The sequence below is a fragment of the Plecotus auritus genome (assembly GCF_963455305.1).
Source record: "Plecotus auritus genome assembly, chromosome: 6".
Taxonomy (NCBI): domain Eukaryota; kingdom Metazoa; phylum Chordata; class Mammalia; order Chiroptera; family Vespertilionidae; genus Plecotus; species Plecotus auritus.
This window is the reverse complement of record NC_137773.1, coordinates 156403404-156429667: the sequence shown is the minus strand read 5'-3', so window position 1 is coordinate 156429667 and position 26264 is coordinate 156403404. Positions and strand designations below refer to the sequence as shown.

General features: G+C 39.1%; 1 protein-coding gene and 1 pseudogene across 2 annotated transcripts in view; both read right to left on the bottom strand.

The window, feature by feature from the left end:
- KCNH8 (potassium voltage-gated channel subfamily H member 8) overlaps positions 1-26264 on the bottom strand; it is a gene marked incomplete at its 5' end in the record, with an annotated part of 235657 nt that overhangs the window by 33525 nt on the left and 175868 nt on the right. Inside the window, one exon of the mRNA XM_080675534.1 lies at positions 5040-5078. Within this exon, the coding sequence (XP_080531660.1) occupies positions 5040-5078 (39 nt within the window). The remainder of the gene's footprint in view (positions 1-5039; positions 5079-26264) is intronic.
- On the bottom strand, positions 10841-11069 carry LOC308249900 (small nuclear ribonucleoprotein G-like; annotated as a pseudogene). The gene has a single exon. The product of its transcript is annotated as a small nuclear ribonucleoprotein G-like (transcript).

Genomic DNA, 26264 nt, shown 5'->3' with positions numbered 1-26264 from the left:
GACATATGCCCAAAGAACTTTTTCACTGATACTGCCCCTAGGGCAATGGAAGCCAAAGAGAAAATAAACAAATGGGACTACATCAAAATAAAAAGCTTTTTCACAGCAAAAGAAACCATCAACAAAACAACAAGAAACCCCACTGTATGGGAGAACATATTTGCAAATGTTATCACTGATAAAGGTTTAATCTCCAACATCTACAGGCAGCTTATACAACTTAATAAAAGGAAGATAAATGATCCAATAAAAAAATGGGCAACAGACCTAAATAGAATCTTTTCGAAAGAAGACAGAAGGAGGGCCAAGAGACACATGAAAACATGCTCAAAGTCACTAATTATCCGAGAGATGCAAATCAAAACGACAATGTGATACCATCTCACACCTGTCAGAATGGCTATCATCAACAAATCAACAAACGACAAGTGTTGGCGAGGATGCGGAGAAAAAGGAACCCTCGTGCACTGCTGGTGGGAATGCAGACTGGTGCAGCCACTGTGGAGAACAGTATGGAGTTTCCTCAAAAAACTGAAAATGGAACTCCCATTTGACCCAGTAATCCCACTCCTGGGAATATATCCTAAGAAACTAGAAACACCAATCAGAAAGGATATATGCACCTCTATGTTCATAGCAGCACAATTTACCATAGCTAAGATTTGGAAACAGCCTAAGTGCCCATCAGCAGATGACTGGATCAGAAAACTATGGTACATCTACACAATGGAATACTATGCTGCCATAATAAAGAAGGAATTACTACCATTTGTAGGCACCTGGATGGAATTAGAGAACATTATGCTAAGTGAAATAAGCCAGTCAATGAAAGAAAAATACCACATGATCTCACTCATTTGGGGATAATGAAAAACATTATAAACTGATGAACAAAAAGATAGTTACAGAGGCAGTAAAGCATCAAACAGACTGTCAAATTACAGCAGTAAGGTTAGGGAGAGGTGGGAGAAATAAGAGATCAACTGAAGGACTTATATGCATGTATATAAGAGTAACCAACGGATGCAAAACATTGGGGGGTGAGGCATGTATGGGAGTGGGGTGGGGGGGCAATGGTAAGATATGTACACATATAATACCTTAATAAAAAAAAATAAATCTCACGAGTTCTTGTTATTACTTCATTTTAATAAATAGTTGGTTTATTGATGTATATAGATTTTACTATCTTGTAACGGTAGATATAATAAAAAAATGAATTTGAACCTTAAAGGCTATAGCTCATTCAGTTTAAGTGCTAAGTGAAAAAAATGGTCAGTTTACTCATATTTTTTTTTTTTTGTATTTTATTCTTAGTGGCTCAAAATTTCTTGAGGATATGGTATTCTTAGACTCATCTTTCCAAGGACATATGGTTATTTTAATTAGATGGTGAAGCCATAAGTTATTTATTGGAATAGTCATGGTATTGCTTTTATTTGTTTTTGTTTTTTACAGCATTAAAATATGCTGTGCTTTTAACAAAAGCTCCACATGAATTGCAGGTGAACATTTGTATACTAGTATTGTAGAATAGAAAAACTAGCTCACCCAGCTAAAGACACAACAGGGCAAACTTATCAAAGAAATGAAAAACAATGAATGCATTCTCTAATTGGACTTCTGTTTACATTTGCACTGGCAATTTAATTATTCCTTTGTTTCAAGGAGGCTCTAGTGGCTATGCTAGAATTGTCTGACTAATAACCTATAGTGTTTGTTCTACAAGTTTGTTTAAATTTCATTCTTCCATTTTGTCACAGAGGCTTGATGCCTTGAAAAAGTTGATTAGATACTGACTCTTGTGAACAAGGCATCTGACATTACTTATATCAAGAGTTAATTCTCCCAACTACCATCATTGCAGACAGGACACACATTTATTAGATTTTAAATACCCAGAGCCCCATGCAGTCTCCCTGCAGGAATACCAGTTACTTTCTTCAGAATCTATCTACCAGGTGTACCGGTTAATAATGCGGATTTTATAATCAAAGAAAACATGATAATTTCAAGAGAAACATCAAAAGTGCTTTATTCAAAGTAATGTCCATGGCTAGCTACACATTTCACCTATATTTCAGGTAATTTGTGGATACCGTCCCAATATAACTTTTCTTGTTTTGAGGAAAATCATTCAGAGACCCAATTTTCCACTTTGTATGTTTTGAAGTGCTGCTCAGAAAGTGTACATGCCATCGATTGGAACAAGTGGTGATCTGAAGGAGCAAGGTCTGGTGAATACGGAGGGTGGGTTAATACTTCCCAGGCAAGATCTTTTAACGTGTCTTTAACTGGTTTTGAAGTGTGTGATGGTGAGTCGTCATGAAGCAAAATTACTTTGCTGTGTCTTCTGGCCCATTCTGGTCGTTTTACGGTCAAAGCATGCTTCAAATTGATTATTTGTTGTCGGTAGCAATCAGTATTAATGGTTTCACCTGGTTTTAGAAGCTCATAATACACCACACCTTCCTGATCCCACCAAACGCAGAGCATTTTCTTCTTTCTGAAGCGATTTGGCCTTGCAGTCCATGTTGATGGTTGACCTGAATCAACCCATGATTTTGTGCATTTGGGATTCTCAGAATAAAGCCACTTTTCATCGCCAGTCACAATTCGATGCAAAAAAGACTTTCTTTCATGCCATTGAAGCAACAATTTACTGATGACTTTTCCGTTTTCCATTTGTCTTTTGTTCAGTTGATGTGGCACCCATTTTCCTTCCTTTAAAATCTTTCCCATTGCTTGTAAACGATCGGAAATTATTTGCTGAGCAACGTTTAATCTTTCTGCAAGTTGTTTTTGAGTTTGACACGCATCTTCACCCAATAATGCTTGTAATTGTTGGTCTTCAAACTTTTTCAGTTGACCTGGGCGTTCTTTGTCTTTCACATTGAAATGATCACTTTTAAAGCGTTTAAACCAGCATTCATAAGTATCTTGAGATGGAGCATGTTCACCATAAGCTTCCCGAAGTATATGATAACTTTCAGCAGCACTTTTCTTCAAAATAATAAATTAAAACTCCCCGAAAATGCTCTTTTCTTTTGGCATGAAATTAGACATTTTTAAGCGTAAAAATATTTATGATGTTAACACCTTCAGCAAATTTGACATATGAAGTTTTGAAGCTTGCTGTCAATACAACAAAATAGCATATATATCAAATCGCATATACATGAACATATGTGTAACTCCATCTATTGAAAAAAATCCGCATTATTAACTGGTACACCTGGTAGAAACTCCCACTTTCCTTGGTAGCTGGATTCACCTGTGCATACACTGCCATAAAGTTCAACCGTAGAACCCTGGCTGGTGTGGCTTAGATGGTTGGAGCATTGTCCTATACATCAAAAGTTGCAGGCTCAATTCCTGGTCAGAATAGATCTCTTCTTTGTCTTCTGACCCACCCCTTCATCTTTCCCTGTCAAATGCTTTTATGACGGCAGTAAGGTTCTTATCTCCCTAGTGAAAGGAATCTCTAATTTAGATCATGACCTTTTGCTTGGATAGTCATTTCAGACTCAAAAATGACTAAATTCCATTGAACCTATCTTGACTAAAGGGAAAGCAGAATAAAGTCCAGTGGTTGAATGCCAGCCCTAGAAGTCCTGTGACTTTTTACCTAAAACCTTGGTCAAATAATAAAATTGTTTAAAGCATGTGAATTGGGAATGGTGTGAGAGAAAAATTAGATATTGGGTAATGAAAGTTAAACACTTAGCAATATGCATTGCAAGTGCTTAATGCTTGCCCTTGTGATGATGGTAATCATGAAGAAAATAGAAACAGTATTTACATCAGGGCAGGTGCTACAGAGAGTACTGTTACCCCTTTGTTACATAATTTTCCCTTGACCAAAGATCACCTTTTCCAGTTGCCCTTGCTGCGTCGTTCGGCAATGAGGCTAAATTCTGGGATGATAGCATGTAAATGAACAGGTTATAAAGGAACTTTTAGGAAGGTTCTAGAAAGAGGGGAGCTTCTATCCTGCTCTTTCACATTTCTTTATTTTCTAGACTGAAAAATATCGATGAAATGAATGGCTCACCAGTGGTCATTTTAGGAAATGAGGATATCTTACAGAATGAAGCCATACATTGAGGATGATGAAACAGAAAGAAAAAATGTGATGTATTCTGTGACTGGATGTATTTGTGTGCCTCTGTGTGTCTGTGTGTGTAAGCAAGTGTGTGAAATTTGGGTTCTGTTTCAAGGAAAGGACAGAATAAGAAAAGAAGCTGTTTATAGGGTTGTTGTCAAAGGATTATTATTCAAATTTTTTCAATGACAGTTTACATTCAATATGATTTTGTATTAATTTCAGGTGTACAGCATAGTGGCTAGACAATCATATACTCTATGAAGCAATCCCCCTAATATTTCCAGTACCCACTTGGCACCATGCATAGTTATTACAGTATTATTGACTATATTCCCTGTGCTGTACTTTACATCCCCATGACTGTTTTGTAACTGCCAATGTGTACTTCTCAATCTCTCTACCTTTTTCACTCAGTCCTACCACCCTCTCCCCTCGGTTAACCATCATCAGTTTGTTCTTTGAATCTATGAGTCTATTTCTTTTAGATAATAGATCTGGCAAGTCACTATTTCTTGGGAAAGTTTTCTTTGAAATTAGAGGATTCTTAAAAGTTAGGAATGTCTTAAGAGACCAAGTGAGACTACTTCCAAAATATCTCTGACCCATAATTTTTACATTATGGGTAATCACACTATGCTCTCAATGGGATGTTTACAAGAAAACATTTGGCTACTAATTTTAAACACAATGAAAGTATCTCTAAGATCACTACCTCAGGACTTTGCTACTTTTGTCAGGTTTTGGTGACAACCTACTCTTCAACAATAGCAATAAAACCCTTAAATAGAGAGATGAGTTTCAGTGCTTCTCTATTTGCAACCTGAAGAAAGTCAGTCACCACATCTCATGTTGAGAAGTGTATTAGGGAACAGGTTTAGTGGGAATCCTACAGATCTTATATACATATTTTTCTCTTTGAGAAAAGCCATACCTGTGAGACTGTAGATTTGTTTGATAATCTTGATATCACCTGAAACAACAAACAAAATAGAAATTGTAACAATCATTTAAACCAATGATTTTCAACATTTTTCATCTCATGGCACACATAAACTACTAAAATTCTTCAGCACACTAAGAAATATATTTTTTTGCTGATCTGACAAAAAAAATAGGTATAATTTTTTCTCATTCACACCATTGGCTACCATTGTGTTGGTTGTTGTCATTTTTTTTTTTTTAAATCGGACTATCTAAGGGAAAGTGCTGCTGACTAAATAGTCAGGTATTGCATGTTTTAAAAATTATTGTGGCACATTGGTTGAAAATTGCTGATTTAAACCTTAGCAGGTGGTTAGGGACTGGGTGAAATGTAGGAGGGGAAAGAGATGGGGGATCAGAGAGTGTTGGGGGTGACTGATCCACCTGTGTAGGTCAGAGAACAGAAAATACATCTTGAAAGATGCTGAAAACACCTCCTACAATCCACACTCGAGGAGCTCTATTGACCAGTGTGTGTTACTTAAAAAAAAAAAAAAGGAGATGGGGAGCAGAAAACTGAATGTCTGGTATAGGACACCGCACCTAGGGAATAATGATCAGAATGTGGGCTTATTGCCTACATTTTCCATCTTGATACTTCATTCACTCTCCTTTGTTTTCCATCTCTCTTATTCCACTTTGCTACCCTTTTGCTAAATTCTTTCATCTTCCATGATTTTTTCCTCTGGCTCTGTGAAAACAAACCCATGGAAACTTATTCAATCTCATTTCTTTTTGTTTAACCATCTCTCCTTCTTACTTGAATACAGGTGGGAGTCATGTCTTCTTTCTGTCCCATTTGTTTCACTCATTATGATGTTGCTTGTAAACTAGGATTAGGTTTACTGGGGATCCAAATCCCTTATTTAATTGAATTTAAGATCCCATTGAACTCACTGCATTCCTATATACTAACAATGAGATTTCAGAGAAAGAATTGAAAGAAAAAAATTCCCTTTGCAATTGTAACAAAAAGTATAAAGTATATAGGAATAAACTTAAAAAGGATGTGAAAGACCTATATACTGAAAACTACAAAGCACTATTAAAAGAGATTAAAACAGACACAATGAAATGGAAGATCATGGAGCATAGAAATGTACACTCGAAACCTGTATAATCTTATTAACCAATGTCACCCCAATTAATTTATTAAAAAGAAAGAAAAAGATCACATTGATTGTAAAAGGTAAAAAAAAATGCTGCCAATCACAGTGACATGCCATCAATTGTAAGACAGATCTTGATTTCAAAGATACTAAAATGTGAAAACAAATGTGTAATGTAGAATCACTTAAGCTTGGATCTCAGGACACATATAAAATCAAGCTGTCTGTGGAGGAGCACATTAAAAAACATGCACCATCCATGATGTATAAAAAAGCTCTGGAAATTATGACATAATCTGAAAACATGCTTCAGGTCTCATCCACATTGTTTCGTGCTCAAATAGACTTTTTCATTTTAAAGTGGTATTAGATACTATAAATTAACATAATTTTATTCACATGAAAAAAAGAAAAATCCTTGCACTCAAAAATGATCCACCTAGTGAGACTTATTTGGTATTTCTGTCACCCTCTCACTGTTGCTTTTATTTTCCTAGACGATTAGGGAAATAGACCTGTTGTTATTTATACAAATGTTGGAACCATTATTGTTGTGAAAATATAGTATGTTTCATCAATGTTGAATGTTATCAAAACAGTCAACCCATTCTATATCTGCTGAGGTGCCTAAATAGTCATTGATCAGAAGTATTATAGACATAAGGTTTGTAATAATGCACCAAATGGTGACATTTACAACAGCTGAATAATTAAAGAAGTGAAAATAAAACAAAGTTCTGGTGTTGTTGCTACTGTGGTAGACACGAAAGGTTTTGGGTTACAGCTTAGATGAGAAAAAGAGCATCCCAGTGGATGCAGGACCCTGAACAGCTGCAGGTCAGAGATGCCCTCTGAGGTCTAAGACACTGGCCTTAGCATCTTCTGATTTGGGGGGGCGACTCCCTGCTCCTTGGTTTGAGTTCTGTTTGGTATGAGTTCTGTCACGTTGTTGAATCCCAAGGTTGTTGTTTTTTTTCTTCTGTATCAGTGCTTCTCAAACTTATGTGTGTAATACAAATCACATGGGCTCTCATTAAAGTGCAGGTTGTGATTGGGGAGGTCTAGGATGGGGCCTGAGACTCTGCATTTTTAATGAGCTCCCAGGTAAGACTGATGCTGCTGGCCCATGGGGCACACTTTGAGTAACAAGTTCTCTCACCAATGTCACTGTCATCATCACCCTATTATCTATCAATTCATGAAGTTTTGTTTTTTTTCACCTTAAATACATAATTTATTAACAAACCTTTGTAAATTGTGAAGTTAGATGTGAGTGGGAATCATGATCGTTGCTACAGTTATTATGTGCAAATGACACATAAAGTTTTCATTATGGGATAAGCACCTTGACAAATGCTTCCTGGCCATTATGTCCATTAATTTTCATTGCAATTCTGTGAGGTAAGTATTCATTGTTTAGTGAGCACTACAGTGATAGGTTCTCTAAATAAATTATTTCATTTACATATAGTATTAACCATTTGCATTTAAGAAGAATGCTATAATATATTCACTCTGTTGACTAATACTTCATGCTGATTCAGAGTCTGCCAAGTGCAGAGAATATGAGTTTAATTTTTAAAGCTAGAAGTGACCATAAGGAATGTCTGCTACAATGCTTTGCACACCTGGCAGATAACAGAATGTTTTGAGACGCTTTCCTAAAAAAATCAGATTCCAGAGCACCGACTCCAGCAAGTCTCTTTCAGTTGGTGGTGGGTGGGGTCTAGGTCTCCAGGTCAGATTTATAACCACTGAGTTAGTCCAACTCCCTAATTAGAGATGTGGAAACTGCAGCCCAGGAAGATGAGATAACTTGCCTGATTCATGCATCATGTTAGTGGCAGAACCTGTACCAGAAGCCATGTATCCTGACTCTCAGTGAATCTTAGACAGAATCATAGGTTTTCTCAGGTACCTTCTCCAGCAGTTAATGCTGTTACTTGGGCTGAAAGATTAAATGCTTAACATACTGTGGATTTTACTCTGGCACAGGGTTTGATGATTGCCACAAAGCAGACCCAACCACTTAAGATACCCAACCACCACTTTAACCTTCTCTGAGTCCCAGATCTTTCAGGAAATCTGATGAATTCTAGGCATTCTTTCCGCAGGCAGGGGGTGAGTGGGCAGTTCTGGATATAACTTTTGGATGGAATATGTTTATTAATTGTAGTTTCTTGTTCCAGCAACTAGAATAAGACTCAAAGTTTTTGAAAGTTTTTAGGAAGGCAATCTTACCCAATTTTGAGCCCCACCCACATGAAGGGAGGAAATCTATTTCCATTTTTTGCTTGCCCCACAGGTCAGAATTATAGTCCCTGTGTGAGTCTGCAAATGTCCTCTCAACTGTGGAATCTCATAAGACACTAAAGGGCTCTCGTAGGCATGTTATCTATAGCTGATTGCTCAGTTGGGAAATGAGATGGGAATTACAAGGCTCTTCTTTCTGACTGATTCATGGTATCCTCTGCTTTGTTAATAATGCCACATTGATTCAGTCACAAAGCAGACCAAAGGAATATGTGTCCTCATTGAGAAAAAGGGGATCAGCATATATTTTATCTTGTTCACTGGATAGCAACATAAACAGTATTGGTGGCTGTTTGGGATAAAGAGAATATGAATGAAGGATACTCACACATAATCCCATAACTCACATAATTAAAATGCCCACTCTTATAAGAATCATATGTAATTGGCATCTAATACAGGCAAGTAGAAAATGAATAGGTCTCATTTTCATTTCTGATCTACTTCTTTATCTTGTAGACTCAAGTGAAGGTGATAGGAAGTAGTGAACAACACCAAAGGCAGGTGGCAGATGGAAGGAGTAACTAGAAATCTCTAAGAAAAGGCTAGGCTTTGAATAGGGGAAATTCGTTTTCCACTAAACAAGTGTGAGAGTTCACCACAATCTAATCTAGAGAGATTTTTGAAACTGGTCAGAAACCCTACGTGGGTAATATAGTTTCTACTGTTTCCTCTGTTGGTTATATAACTTAGAAACCGAAATGAGACTTTAATGAAAAAAAACTGATGAATTTGACATTTCCCAATTTCACACTGAGCCTTGAGGTCAAGACAAACTATTAAGAGTTAGAGGAGAATTTTCTTCCCCCAGGTAAATACTATCACTCTGAAGAAAGCACCAGTAGAAAGCACCAGTCAAGTAGTCCAGTCCTGAATTTAACATTTACTAACTGTTAGAGCTATAGAATCAGCTACTGAGCTATAGTGTAGGAATCAACACAAACACTCTTCATCCATGTGTGTTATAATAAAAGGCCTGTGTGCTGGGGGAGGGGACCCTCTTAGGAGGTTGTATAGCATAGTGGCTAGGAGTTGGGATTTTCCTGGTCCTATCACTTATTAGCTATGTAAACTTGGGAGGCCTATTATTCAGGATAGGATAGATAATACCGAGGTAACAAATAATGTGCTAAATTTCCTTGGCTTAATACAAATTTTATTTCTCATTCATGGACAGTTTGATGTGTGTCAAGCAATTCTCTAAGTAGTGATTCAGGGACACAGGCTTCTTCTATTTTGTGGTCCTGCCCTCATGGTCTCAGGTTTGTCCTGGCACCCTCCTGTTGGCAGCATGGGAGAGAGAGTATGGGGAAGGTACATTGGGCATGTGACTACCTTAGCTGTTCTATTAGCTGGAACTAGTGTCCTGGTTACTGTCAATCAAAATTCTGTGAGTTTCCTTTCTTCCTCTTAATAATGATGATAAGATCTAGAGTTGTTTTGAGGATTAAATTAGATATACGTGTGCAAACTGAACAAATCTTGGAGACTCAGTTGGCCACATTTGGCATTGTGTCACATTAAGAGTAATGCAATATAGCAATCAAAAGCATTAAGAATATTTATCTTTTTGTCCGTCTCTCAAGAACCTTAAAGGCAATACATTCAATAACCCATAGTAAGACTTTTCAAAAATTACCCATCCTTTTTCATTTTATTATCAGTAATAAAGGTCCCTGTCTCTCAATGCTCTCATTGAAACTGTCCCCATCCCTTCTGTTCACACATATCTTCCTGCTTCCATCTGGCCATAAAGCTGGACATTTCTGCCAGAGGTAACCACTAGGTGGTGCCATGACTTCCGGGACTCTCTAGTTTCTCCAGGGAGAGAAGGCACTTGGAGCCTGCTGGGCAGTGTGTCCCATCACTTCAGGCTAATTATCCATCCAGAATTCTCACATAGAATTGATAGTGAAAAAAGTCCTCACATTATTATTACTATTATTTTTTGAGAAATGCAAAAGTTTGTTTAACAAAAGTTCAATGTGAAAATGGACAGGATTCGATTTTGATATTGTAGTAAACTATGCTGCGGAGAGGGGACTTGTGGAAGCAGTTGATTTCTCTGGTAATTACAGCCATTCTTTTTTTTTTTTAAATATATTTTATTGATTTTTTTACAGAGAGGAAGGAAGAGGGATAGAGAGTTAGAAACATCGATGAGAGAGAAACATCGATCAGCTGCCTCTTGCACACCTCCTACTGGGGATGTGCCCGCAACCAAGTTACGTGCCCTTGACCGGAATCGAACCTGGGACCCTTCAGTCCGCAGGCCGACGCTCTATCCACTGAGCCAAACCGGTGTTGGCACTGCAGCCATTCTTTATACTCATTCCAAGGCTTCTAACATGATGACACTATTTCCTCGTATTACCGCCATTCCAATATTGTTCTGTTGCCCACCAGTTGCCATCTCCATACATTCATCTATCACAAGATTCATAAAGGGATCAAATCCCCGCAATATTCCTTGGACATGTCTGCCACCACTTAATTTCAACGATAACTTCTTGTCCATATATATATTTTTTTAACTTGGGAGGGTGAGCTTTGCTCATGGTGTCCAAGTGAGCTCAAAGATACTTCCACATGGAATTCATGGCCTCTCTGGAGCTCCCTCGGTACGCCTGGTGCTTTGCATCTAGTCCTCACATTATTACATTTGTTAATTCCAGTGTCAGGCATAAAGAGTAGTTCATCTTATAATAAGTGATAATTATGTTATTATTGATACCTTGATTACAGAGAAAAGTTTTCTTTGAATTGAGTTAGTGGGGAATAGGGCATTCTTAGCTAGGTCATGAATATCTAAACATTCATAAAAATGGGTTTGTACAATTGAAACTAAAAGATATGTAGGACTTTTAACAAAGAGGCCATAAACTTCTGAAACACCAGTTTTCCTCAAACCTCTCTCCTAGCAGAAGGGCCAGAGAAACACAATTTTCTTTGCACAATAGTAGGTGGAATATTTTATAAAGTCATCGTTTGACATTCTGTTCTTTTCTCTCTCAACCCCTTTTATCTACTTCTCTTAAATAAGACATTTTTAAATTGTCCATGGGTATGAATACAGCCAATAAGACATTGACAATATATACAAATGCACTCAAGCACAATTATAACTTCCTATTCTGAATTCAAAGGCATGAATATCAAGGCTTTGGAATGAAAAAACCCCAAGGAGTCACTTAATACTTAAACACTTGAAAAATGCAGGATGACTTAGAGGGAAGAGAGAATTACTTACTAATATGTGGTTCATATCAATCTAGAAAGAAAAAACACACTATCATGTGAAGCAAACTAACCAGAAGTCTCTTGGCAGTGACATACAGTTTACAGATTTCAGGCTTAAGGAGCGATGTACCAAATCTATGATCTGGGAGGTCAGCAGGTAATCATGCTAAAAGAATTTGCACAGTTTAAACTCATTATACTGAGCTGGGATCCCATGCCCCTCAATGACCCGCTTCTGATTAGGGGACAATAGCTCCTGGTTAGCCTGTAGAATGAGCTACTCTGTAATTGTAAGGAAACACAATAGCTGGTTTCATAAGATCTTCAGAATACACGCTGAGTACTTTGGTTCCAAAGCAGGCCGGTGAAGAAAGATGCTTAATTTGGTGTGAGAAGTTTGTGCATCACAACTCCTGATGCCACTTTTAAAGATAATGTGAAATGCCTAATTTGCAGTCTAGGAAGTCCATTGTCGATTATACACTGTAACAAAAAAGCTGAACAGCGCTCCATGTCAAAGACAGTGTTTGAACCCCCATAATGAAACGAGCAAGCTACTGCTCTCATTTGAACCACAGTGCCTCGGTTATGCTCACCCCGCCACAGAAATAAGAGGCCTGATATGGGACCACAATAGTGGAGTCACAGACAGCTTCTACGCCACCAAATGAATGTATTTTTTTAAAAATTGAAAAACCTTTGAAACCTTAACATGAAGAATATTATTTACCATAATGTTCATACTTTTACCACAGTTAGTAGATGTGAGACCAAGCTTCTTATGTTAGCTTTGTTGTATTAAAAGGTGAGGTGTGGAACACTGTAAGGAAGATCCTATTGACTAATTATATATTGACTAAAAACAAGTCTTTGTGAGAATTCACAATGGGATTACAAACCATTGAAATTTAGGAAGAAATGTGTCTGATTTGGCATATTTGCTGCCTCAGTGGTGCTCTAAGAAGTTCCCAGAACAAATATTGTCACAGATAAGATATGTCTGATATATCTCATTTCCTTCTCTGGGTCTCTCTCCTAATAATGTTCTCACCTAAAGTCTGCTTCTCTGTGTGTGTGTGTGTGTGTGTCTGGGGGGTTCATTCTCTACTTATTTATACAGTATGTGTATTTTCCATTTGTTTTCTTACTTAAATTTCTATTTTGAGTTGGAGCTTTTATCATAGAATACACTTTTCCATAACCTTTAAAAATTTAGGGGAGAGATTTGTGGGGAGAGGTAAAGCAATGACCCCTTTCCTGAAATTACAACATGTGGCTAAGCTTTTACAGTTTTCACATGGCAACCTAGTCACAAAGTGGCTGTTCCCAAGTTTGGGGAAAAATTACAGTGATCACCTGGCTGGCTCAGTGGTTGAGTGTTGACAGATGAACCGGGAGGTCACAGTTTGATTCCCAGTCAGGGCACATGCCCGAGTTGTGAGCTTGATCTCCACTGGGGGGCATGCAGGAGGCAACCAACCAATGATTTTCTTTTGTCATTGATGTTTCTATCTCTCTCTCTTCCTCTCCTTTCCTCTGTGAAATCAATAAAAATATTTTAAGAAAAAAGAAAATCACAGTGATATCCATTGAGGAACTCTTCTTCATGAACATTAAATAGTGAATAAGGCATATCCATTTAGAATGGGGTTATTCTGAATTTACAGAACTATCTAACTCATTCATAGATTCATATAAAGACATCATTCTTTTAGTTATATACATGAAATGTATACATACAATTCTATTCAGTACAAACTTTTCTCTCCAATTTATTTCTAAGATCACAAATATGCGTAAGTGGCTCTATTAGAAGGATGATGCTTTCATAACTTTTTACACATATTTGTGCCAACCAATTCTGGCCCTTCATGTTTCCAATTTACTGGATTGAATTTTGCTTGATAAGTTTGTTTCTTTGGGGATTGCAGGAAACTGGTGATGTTGGATTCTTTGAAGGAATATATCTGGCCTTAGTTGAACTGTATAGGCACACCACATTTTATGTAACAAATATCCTTCCAAAATAAGGCATGTGGAGTCCCACAGAGGAAGTCATGTTTTTTCCCCATAAATTGCCATTAGATCTTCAGGAGATCTAGTGGAGGAATTTGAGTTCCAGAGGAATCTTTGGTTTAAAGGATGAGGGAGCCACCAAGTAGAGGAAGCCTGGTTCCCTGAATCACCCCATGAAAAGCTATCATCTGTCCACCATCTGTACATGGTGATATGAATGAGACAGAACTCATAAGTCTTTTATTCTACCTACTAGAGGCCTGGTGCACGAAATACATGGACAGAGTGGGGGGAGGTGTGTCCCTCAGCCTAGCCTGCACCCTCTCCAATCTGGGACCCCTAAAGGGATGTCCGACTGCCCGTTTAGGCCCGCCCATCCCTCTCACAATCCAGGACTGCTGGCTCCCAACCACTTGCCTGCCTGTCTGCCTGATTGCCCCTAACCAGTTCTGCCTGTCAGTCTGATCACCCCCTAACCACTCCCCTGACAGCCTGATCGACGCCTAACTGCTCCCCTTCCAGCCCGATTGCCCCTAACTGCCCTCCCCTGCCAGCCTGGTCACCCCTAACTGCCCTCCCCTGCCAGCCTTGTCCCCCACAACTGCCCTCCCCTGCAGGCCTGATCCTCCCCCCAATTGCCCTCCCCTGCTGGCCATCTTGTGGTGGCCATCTTGTGTGTTGGAGTGATGGTCAATTTGCATATTACCTCTTTATTATATAGCATTGTATTAAGTTACTGAGACTTGGGGTTGCCTGACCCAACTGATAAAATTCTTTAGCGATCACCCAGGTTAGAGATGAGAAACTGGAGGCCCATTGAAGGAAAGCAACTTGTTCCAAGCCATTCAACTTGTATGTGTGGTGAGTCTGATACCTAGCATTCATTGCTCTTTTTGGCAGAATCCCGTTTTTGTTTTTCCATGTTGGATGCTAACATTTGGTACTTTCAAGATGGAAGGGTGACTAATATCCTCAAGGAAATATATAAACTGTATAATCTGGAATATAAATATGCTTCCTTAGCACTAGTCAGACTTGAGACTGTTTATGAATGCTGGCAAGAGGCAGTGACACAGATCGGTCACCATATGCTCTGTTTTTAAAGAACTTAATCTTCAGGGTAGAAAAATGTAAGTGGGATTACTACATCACTAAAAGCTTAGCATCTTGCAGATGTTCATCTCAGAATCTTCCTTAATCATTTTCCTCAATGACATGGAAACCAAATCCTTTAAATCCCAACTCACTGGCCAGAGATGCGGCTCCCTGGGTCCCTCCACCCATATAGAGTCATCATTCTCACCGCACGCTGGCCTGCCAATTTACAATTTGGAGGTAGTACTTCAGTTATCCCCCAAACTTGGCATCTTCTTGGCTTCAGATTTCTGACTGCTTGGCTATTTCCTCCTGTCAAAGCCGCAGCTCTTTTGGTGTCCTAGAACGCTGGGTTTAAATGCTGAACCAAAAGATGCTTCGAATCTGATGAGAGTGGAGGCCTCCAGATCTGCCTGCCGAGCACAGTCTGTGCTTGCGGTGTAAGCAGACTGTCGCCGCCATATGTCACCCTCACTGCTGTCTACACCCTTTTGGGGAATTTCACGGGAAAAGCACTATTAAAGATGTTTATCCTGGGATTTTGTAATTTAAAAAAATTAATTTTCACCAACTTTTCTCCTTTACAACAGCTTTTAATTATGCCACCCACTGAGTCTATACTGTAACAGTTGAGTCTGTATTGGGGATTAGAAGGCTAACTGAAGGAATGTCCCACATGCCCAAGGATGACCTGTGAAACATTATCAGACTAGCAGAGCCCAAATAGTGAAATGTTTTCTGCAGTAAAATGTTCAGGATTATTCCAACAAGTCACAGGAAATCAAATTTTGAACAAAAAAATAACGGAGTATAAAAAGTATAAACTTTTCTGAAACATATTCACAGATGAAGTATTTTCAGATTGACTGAGCAATGTGAACAAAACTCTAAGTTAAAAATATTGATTCTTTCACTTATATTCTTTACCCCTCTACATAACTATATGTCTGTGTATGAGTGTGTTGTGTGTACATAAAGGAAGTACTAGGAATGTATTTGTTGGCAAATGTGATATATTCATATTCTAAAGAGATTTTTTATTTCAATAAGTAAGAAGATCTTCAATTTCTTACAAGGATGAAACTGAGTCTGGAAAGAAATACTGTTTTGTATACTTGAAATCATGATGGAGTGGAGATTTCACAAATTTACTCTTAAACATGGAGCAAGGGAAGGATGATGAGCAATGATGTGTATAGCAGACTAAAAAGCACATACTTGAATGGGAAGAAATTCTCCCTGAGTTAGTCCATGACCACAGGATTATTTAATAAATGGATGGATTTATGAGCAAATAAAAACACTAATACTGGGCAGAGGATAAGTTGAATGGCCAAACTACAATAGTTCTGTTGTCTGAATTGTCGTCTTGTTTAATGAAATATCTTTCCTGAAATGGTAGTTAGGCACTGTGGGTTTTTGATGAGACATGACAAGTAATAGTGTTAAGATTAAAGTCATTGTGATTATGAGGATTCAGTCTAGCTTCTGCTGTGAATCCGAATGCCTGAGGAACCCAGCCCATATTAGGAGAGGCATGTTCTCATTTGTGGCACAGTGCTTTAGTGGACAGATGTGCTAAGTTGGGATTCAGAATACCAGAGTTTGACTCAATTTATTTATTTTTCCCATCCTTACCTGAGGACAGGCTTCTTCTTCTTTTTTTTTAATTAATAAGAGAGAGAGAGAGAGAGAGAGAGATGGATGGATGTAGGGAGCGGTTATAGGATTAAGCCTCGGACTGACCTGCTGGCAAAGTCGCAAACAAGTCCCAGCTTGGAGGGCACAGCCCTCTAAGCATAATTAAGCTTGATCTTGTGACTGCTCCCTAGATCTTTCCTGGGTAGCTAATGGGCTGTGGGAGGGGCAGCAAGTGCTGCCAAAACAAGTGAAACTTACAAGAACATTGTAAATTACCTTGTTTTCCCCTGACTATAAATAAAGCATCAGCTTTGCAGTCTGGATCTGTTCTGTGGCCTCAGCAAGGCACAGAAGATCCTGACAGCCATGGGCAAACTACGGCCCGCGGGCCGGATCCGGCCTGTTCGGCTGTTCTATCCAGCCTGCGGAGTCGAAAGAGCAGAGGGTTCTCTTGCTCTCCCCTCCGCTCCTTTACTTTGAATTTATATTAGTTCACACAAACACTCCATCCATGCTTTTGTTCCGGCCCTTTGTTCCAGTTTAAGAACCCATTGTGGCCCTCGAGTCAAAAAGTTTGCCCACCCTGACCCAGCTTATTCTCTTTGTCTGTCTTTTTCTTCATCCTTCACCGGCCCTCCCTCAGGCTCGCCGAACCCTTGGCTGTGCTGACGCAGCACAGAGAGCGGGAGAGAAACATCAATGTGAGAGATGCCTCCTGTACATGTCCCAACTGGGGATTGAACCTGCAACTTAGGTATGTGTCCTGACTGGGAATCGAACCCCACAACCTTTTGAGTCACCTGGCCAGAGCACCTTTGACTCAATTTTATACTGTTTGATTTTTTTTGCTAATTCTGTAATCTAAGGCAGTGGACTGCTAAGACACGCAGTACACCCCAGTTCTTTCATTTGTAAATAAAAAACATAATCCAATCTCTCGGGGATGATGCAAGAATTAAAATTTAAATTAAACGAGGTAATGTAAGTAAATAGACTTGTTCATAATCATACTTAATAAACATTAGCCAGTAGATATGCTACTATTTAGTTGACAAGAGAAATTAAAACTCGATGAGATACATGTTGATGTTTTTGATTGAATCTTATTTGGAATATATGCTTGGTGTGGTTGATAGAAGATGTTATCCAAAAGTGAAAGTCTGTTTTGACTGTGCACAGGGAATAATCTGCCTCTTTTAGGTATATAATTCCCTCACATTATGTAACTAACCAATGGTTGCATTTTTAGTTCTGTGAGTGAATAAATTTTCTTTCTTCTCCCCTTAAGGCACTTTGTAATCAAAAGAAAAGCTGAATTTTATTGGATGGTACATATGGTTCCTTCTAGTTGTAAAGTTCTATTATTCTGTGAATATAAAAATATATATGAGTAAATGAATTAAATTCCAATATGGGTTCATCAGGCACATACTGTCTGCCACCAATTTCACTAGCAAAAGCATTACAAACATGAATAAACTATAGTTATTATTTTCAAGGAACTTATATGTATACTAGAGGCCCGGTATGACATTTGTGCACTGGGTGTGTGGGGGGGGTGTCCCTCAGCCTGGATGTCTGACTGCTGTCTTAGGCCTGCTCCCCCTGGGGGGTCCTTAGTGCTGCCTAGGAGGTGGGAGAGGCTCCTCGGCCACCGCTGCTGTGCTCGCCAGCCATAAGCCCAGCTTCTGGCTGAGCAGTGCTCCCCCTGTGGGAGCACACTGACCACCAGGGGGCAGCTCCTGCATTGAGCATCTGCCCCTTGGTGGTCAGTGCATGTCATAGCGAGCGGTTCTGCCATTCGGTCAATTTGCGTATTAGCCTTTTATTATATAGGATAACTGAATTCTCCACTTGTAACTTAGTTGAATTTTTATGATTCATTAAAAAAAATCTTTGCATTAAAGTATAATACACAGAGAGAAAGTGCACAAATCAAAATACAGCTTGATGAATTATCAAAAAGTTCTGTGGTCATTTTTTAACTTATATATTTGGCATGTGAAACTTATTTTCCCATGGAAAAATGTTTTTTTGTGAATGCTCCATTAACCTATAATGATCTGCTGTTCAGTGCTCAGGAGAGTAAGGGGCAAAGCAAGAATTTATAGATTTGTTTTGATGGATAAACACTAAGTTTCAATTGGGTTTTAGAGTGAGATGGTTTGGGACTGAAATTGCGCTTCATGGCCTCCCTTGCTTTCTTGCTTAGAGACTCCAGACCAAGTTTTTTTTTTTAACCTCTCACATCCTTAACTAGCCTTATCTAGTACATGAACTTAACAACTTATCTCCAAGTTGTTGTGAGAATCAATTAAGTTCATGTTTATAAAGTGCTGAGCATACAGTTTGGCTCATAGGAGCTACTACCATCAGCAGCATGAACATCATCTTCATTTCATAGAGCCTTTGTCAAAAGGGCAGAGCTCTGTCACCCAGGCTATAAGAGAACTTAAGGGCAAGCTCTGCCCTTTTAAGGCTTAAACAACCATCAAAAATGCAGTGTGGCCTGGCTGAGGTAGTTCAGTGGTTGAGCTTTGACCTATGAACCAGGAGGTCATGGTTTGATTCCTGGTCAGGGCACATGCCCAGGTTGCGGGCTCAATCCCTACTGTGGGGCGGGTGGGAGGCAGCAGATCAATAATTCTCTCTTCATTGATGTTTCTATAGCTCCCTCTCCCTTCCTCTCTGAAATAATAAAAATATATATTGAAAGGAGAGAATGCAGTGTGGAATAGAGGGTTCTGGGTTTTCCCCCAAGTAATAGTGGGGCAGGTTTGAGGATTCCTGGTAGATGTAGCCTAGTATTCCCAAGGAGTGGACATTTAATTGAGTCCTGCTTATTTGTGTGTATGCATCTGCATATGCAAATCTGACACTTCTCTTTTCAGGCTGAACATCTGTTCCCTGCAGAATGGGAAGCAACCAGGGAAATAGGGAAAGACTTTTTGTCTTGTTTATTGGGTGGCAGGTAGCCTTTCATCCTTTGACTTTCTTAGCTCAGCAAACTCCCCTCTCCCCACAAGGAGTTTAAAAATCTAACTGCTCACTGTTCAACTTGCAAACACAAGCTGAAATGCCCTGATGTCACCAAAATGTGGCTGACCTCTTTGCAATGTATACATCATGTTATTTGATGGACAAAAGGTTACACAGAAGAGAATCCAGAGATGAAACCTGAGCTCATTCCTGGTGCTCAATGCTTTTTGTGTTCTCTCTCTCTCCCTCTCTCCCTTCGTGTATGTGTGTGTGTGTGATTTGGTTTCTAAGAAAGTGTAGCAGAGATACTTGGAATTCTTACATGAAATCTTTGCCTCTAATGCTCTGAGTTGGATTTCTATTGCCTACAGTTAATGTCCTCATTCCGAATTGCTCCAAAACTTACCTGGATTCTCAGGCTGGCTTTTTTGCCTTCAACCCAATTCAATGGTTGACAGTATTAATTCTCTACTTTCTGTGGTTATTAGTGTTGTAATAGTTCATCTGTTTCTACCAAAAAATGAGTGTTAGCTTAGGTTTGAAAGTAGATTCTTTTTCATCTGAACACATCCTACTATATCAAACTATCTGTCATAATTACACTATCTGTATTGTAAAGTTTTCCCCCTATTATTCAGCTTAAATTTGTCCTGTGGCTTTTGAAAACCTCTTGTCCTGAACTTAGGGGAAGTAAAAAATGGCTGTTTTTCAATTTAGCTGTTCTTTCAATTTATTCTTTCAAATTCTACTATTGACACTCTTTTGGCTTTGTTACGTCTAAGAAATACAATTCTAAATTCTCTTAGCTTTTCATTTTAGACTCCATTTACTGGCATTCTAGGCTGCTGCCTTGAAGACTTCATTCATTTTCTCAAAATTTCATATAGGTACCAAGGCCAAGTAAACTTTTTGACATTTACTTATTCAAGCATCAAATATGTATTAAAGAGTAATTCTGCACTAGGAGTTGACTTAGGCATGGAGGATATAAAATGGAACATGACAAAGCCTTTATACAATAGACATTCTGGTAGGAGAAACTGACCACAAACAAGAAAATATACATATAAAATAACTTCAGATTTCGCTAAATGCTATGGAAAAGATAAGGTGATGTGACAGGGGATAACTGGGAGAGGTAAGGACAGGGGAGTAGCATTGCTGGAAGAAAGAGTAGCAATTCAAAGGCCCTAAGGCAGGGAGGCAGATAGGAGCCTGGCATGCGTAAGGCAGGGAAAGCAAGTGAGTTTTCTGGAGTGTGGTGCTGGGCACTGGATGGCATCAGAGGAGTTTGAAAGGCAGGCAGGGGTGGGATGCATAGGATCTTGAAAGTTATGGTAAGATGGGTGGATTTTAACAATCCATAGCGGATCCATTGGAATATTTTAAGTAACAGAATGACATGATCCAATTTATGTTTTTGAAAAGGGGGCTCCTTAGCCTTGAGGAAAGTGGGTGACAAGGGAATAAAAATAGAGGCAAAGAGAACCGTTATATCACTTCTCACTTGTCATGGTCAGAGAGACCATGACACCTACCACACACACACACACACACACAAACACACACACACGCAATTCTCATGGGCTGGTGAGGGCAAGTTGACTCATTTATTTATTCAAGCATCATTCATATTTAAGTTTTACATTCAGTTATGCTTATTTATTTATGTCTTAACTAATGCATATGACCACTCCAGAGTTTTGGCAATTAATTATGCTTATGCATGCATTTGTTTAACTTGAGGGTCAAGACTGAAGGATGTAATTTTTTTTAACTACACTTTAAGCATGGTGCTTGGTATATATAGAGAGAGTATGTTGTTGATGGGAGGGGATTGGAATATTATGATAAATATTGGGGTTTTGAGCTGCTATGGGGTCGGCATCATAAACCACTTGAGTACCATCCATCACATATGTCAAGAGTGAAGAAAAGTTGCTGAAAGTGGATGGTCCTCAGGGACTCCCTTGTCTCTGCTTCACACACCTTCTCTGAACTTCAGTGTAACCTCTTGTGCTATATTTGGAGATGGGAGTTCAAAGACCTTCACCTAGAGTTCACTGACCCTCAGGAAATTGAAGAAATATTCCTCCATATACTAAAGAGGTGGGGAGACTGAGGAAGGAGACTTTATTTTCTTATGCTGATCAGATTATATGACAATAATGGAAAATTGAGAAAAAAACAAGGAAGTCAACACAGTTAAAATATAATGGCTTTCATCACTGAGAAACCCCTCAGTAAGGTAAAACTGGAAAACTTATTTTTTTTTCAACAACGATTGCCATTCATTGCTCCACAACCACCACCCCACCATTAAGTCAGCGTCTATCATGTGCAAAGCACATAAGATGTTTATGTGCAGCCACATCAATATCTGATCACCAGTGTATTAGTGTTATTAATTTTTACAACACGTATTTTACATACACTTGAATCATTTTATTTGCTTATCACAAATTCAAAATTCTTGTGTTAAGGAAAACAAAATTTTACAATCGACATTTTGCTAAAATCATTTTTAATGGGTTTACCATGAGAAGCAGTGAAGCATATTTCTCATAAATTGCATAGAGAGATGCAAAATTATTCTGTCCTTATTGGCCATTCAGGAGATATAAATCAGGGCAAATATAGAAAATACACTGGGTGAACAAAATGCATCATTAGCACGAGGTCAAAGTAGTGCTAGCTGGACTTTTCACAAACTTAGAAAATATTTTATGCATTTTAATGATTTTTCCTATGAGAATTGGATGAGCTGTCATTCTAATGTTATGTAATTAATCACAGTTCTAGTTGTCATATCTCACTGTTACATGCATATTTTAGTTTGACTGTTTCTTAAAATGCTTTTTGATATTTATTTCAAAATGGGTTGACTATCAATCTTCTTTTTACCCAAAATATTCTGGTAATTCTCTATGTCTCCTGGTAGTTTATATGCTACTTCGGGTAAAAGGTGACATCTAGAAGGCAAAATTATAAAGCCAAAAGAGCCCGGCTGGCCTGGCTCAGTGGTTTAATGTCAACCTATGAATGAAGCAGTCACTGTTCGATTCTTGGTCAAGGGCACATGTCCGGATTGTGGGCTCGATTCCCAGTGTGGGGTATGCAGGAGGCAGCCAATCAATGATTCTTTCTCATCATTGAAGTTTCTATCCCTCTCTCTCTTCCTCTCTGAAATAAATAAAAATATTTTTTTTTTAAAAAAAGAAACATACAAGACAATCAAAGACATAGTTAAGCTAATATGTATCAGAAATGATGGAGAATTTGGGGATGGAGAGAGTGCATAGAAGCGAAGAGAAGAGAGAGGCAAGAACAATAATAAAAGACTAAACAGTGTGACAGAGTGGCGCCATGATTTTTAAGAATAGGGACATATATATATATATATATATATATATATATATATATATATATGAAATACATTTTTATTATTTGCATTTCTGTTATGCAAGTGTTCTTACTTCTAGAATCCATTGACCAACCTTCAACAAAGGCTTCCACTCACCCAAACCCTGTGTGATTGGATATTTTTGTGTGTGTGTGCATGGAAATTAAGAAGAGCTGGGCTCCACATTGGTCTGACACCAGGTCAGAGTTGCAGACAGAGAGGATATAACCTCCCCTAACAGTGATATTATACTTAGGAAGAGCACAGACTTCCCCCCACAGATTATGGGGAAGGATGGTCCAAATTTACCTAGTCTTTAGAAGGATTAGCATCCCAGGATCTTGAATATATAGGGTATCCCAAAATAATGTATACACACTTTAACAGCTGATAACTCAATTTCCACTCCTTTTCAGGTTTAACTGATTTGAAATAATGGAGGAAGCCAGACTAAACTTTGAACAAATAAAATTTATCCTAAAGTGCCACTAGACTTTTTTTATGGGGATACATAAAAAAATAAAGTTTACAGTACAAAACTGGCAGTAGTCAATGAATTGAGGGTGCACAAATAACAAACAAAATGATTCTTGATGTTTGCGATTCCATTGCTTTGCATTATCAGCTATGCCTGGACCAAAACGTTCATCAGCATGAAAACAGGCATTTACCAAAAAAATTTTTCATTTCTGTAGATTCCTTTAAATTTTGAAAATGAATTGTATGTTTATAGACACTGATTTTATAACTATTCTAAGTGTGTATATATCCTTTTGGGACACTTCCATGTACATGGAAGTTTCAAGTGATAAAAGATTAGGAAATGCAAAACAATAAAGAGGTAAGTTTCAGTTCCATTAAATATGTAGCTCATAGTAGCCCTCTGAAAAGAAGCTAAACTTTTGGTTCCACCCATATTGAAGTAACTTCCATTGAACTAACCCTTCAGGGAAAAATAATTATAAAGCTGGATGAAGTACATAAAATAACTGTTGGAAAGCACTGGAGAGCAGTGCTAACCCTAACCCTAACCCTAACCCTAACCTAACCCTAACCCTTAACCCTTAACCCTAACCCTAACCCTAACCCTAACACTAACCCTAACCCTAAGCATCTAGGTAAGACTGGAAGAGCTGTGATCCCTGAGAAAGAGAAACACTAATATAAGCACCATATCTCCCCAGGCATTTTTCTGAGGGAATTCGCTATTTCATTGTGAAGTGGAACGGAGTAGAATAGAAAGGAGCAATCTTAGTGGTAGAGGAGACAGAGGATGAAGTTCAGGTATACCAAAGCATCTGGGATTTGAGGAGTAAAATCTCAAAGAGGAGCAGCTACATCAATGTGGTCCATGAGGCATCAGCCAGCTGCTGAGTTAAGCGTGCACAGGGCAGTGCTCCGAGAAACGGAGAAGGGCACAACAACTGGGAGGCAGAGCAGAGATTTCAGCAGTCATGCGGTGCCAAGGAAGGGCCTTGGTAAACGTCCTAGGCTCTTAGTGGATATCCTGGAAAAACCCAGGGCATAGGAGCAAAACTGAACAGCCTAACAAAGCAGAAGAGAAACTATGAAGAGAATGAAAGTGATTTGCTGGTACATTATCTGCCTGTCAAAAGAAAATCTACCCTATTTGGCAGAAAATAATATACACATTCTTTCATAAGCCACATCTACAGTTAAACAGAGTTATGGCATCTGGCAACAAAATCCAAGAAAAGTAACAGATAATGAAAATAGTCCCATAAGCGATTCAGATATTAATGTTTTAAAATCACTATGATTAATGTCTCAGCAAATAGGAAAAAAGGATAAAAAATCTGATCAAAAGTAAGGATCCTTTAAAAGTATCAAATAAAAAGAAAGTAGGTGCTGAGATCCAATGTCACATTTGTCTAAGCTGAGTGTTGGCTATTTCTCTCTTCTCTCATTTCTTCTTCCCCATTTGATTGCTTCTATCCCCTAGCTAACCTCCACTCTTCAAAAATAGTTAGGCTGTTATGGAGAGCACAAAAGGAACCTGTAACTTTAAAATTTGATCTACTGAATGGGAAGAGATGAAAAGTATCTTCAAGCCGAAACCGGTTTGGCTCAGTGGATAGAGCGTCGGCCTGTGGACTGAAAGGCCCCGGGTTCGATTCCGGTCAAGGGCATGTACCTTGGTTGCGGGCACATCCCCAGTGGGAGGTGTGCAGGAGGCAGCTGATCGATGTTTCTCTCTCATCGATGTTTCTAGCTCTCTATCCTTCTCCCTTCCTCTCTGTGAAATATCAATAAAATATATTAAAAAAAAAAAGTATCTTCAAGAAGGAGAGACAACATAACTACCGTGTTTTCCCGAAAATAAAACATCCTCTGAAAATAAGACCTACTTACAGGTTTCCTTCTGAGTGAAATATAAGGCATCCCCCAAAAATAAGGCCCCAGGCTCTGTCTCAGAATGAAAATTAATTTACTGTAAACTGGTCGCTAGGGCCGCCCTGACTGGCGTCTAGCAACCAGTGACTTTACGTGGAGTCCTGACGTCACTGCTGTGTGGAGGCGGAGCGGAGGTTGGAGTGAGCGGTGAGCGTGGGGTGGGAGAGAGGAGGAGACTTTCGCAGATGCGTGTAGAAGAACAGGAGGATTAGAGCGGACGGGACACAGCGAAGGTGGTGAGTGCTGGTCTGTCTCTGGTGACACTACCTGATGCTCACGGCCGCCTTCATGATGACTGAAGGTTCTCAGTCAGTGGCAGACCCTGCTCCAGCCCAGATCCAGGCCCCAGCAAGCCCAGTGACAGTCCCCAGGCAGGCCCCAGGGGGTAAATGTCTGATAAAGGGGTAGGGGGGATGTCTGGTGAAGGTGTTCAGTGGCACAGGGGTGGGGGCAGGGGGATCACTTAAAATGACACAGGAGGATCAGAGGGGGCAATCAAAATGACACAGGAGGATCAAAAGGGGTTACTAAAATGGTAATCCCCCCTCTGATTCTCCCGTGCCATTTTGATTCCCCCCTCTGATCCCCCCTGTGTCATTTTGAGTGATCCCCCTCCCCCCACCTTGATACCCCAATTCCTTTTTTTTTTTTTACCCCTAGAAATGAGCGCAAAAAGAAAAAGCTACTCCGTGGAGTACAAGAAAGGAATCGTGGAAGACTCTTGGGGCCAAAATCTTACTGCTTTCTGCAAAGAGAAGATGTTGAGTATCCGACTGGTCCGAAAATGGCGAGCAGAGTATGGTAACCTTATTGAACAAGTGGACAAGGGAAATGCTAAAAAGCGCAAGTGTGGATCAGGTCGGCAAACATTATTTTCCGAGCTGGAAGACCTGATCTGTGAATGGGTTGTTGACAGGAGATCAAAGGCTTTGGTTGTGAATAGGGCTCAGATTCAAGAATTTGC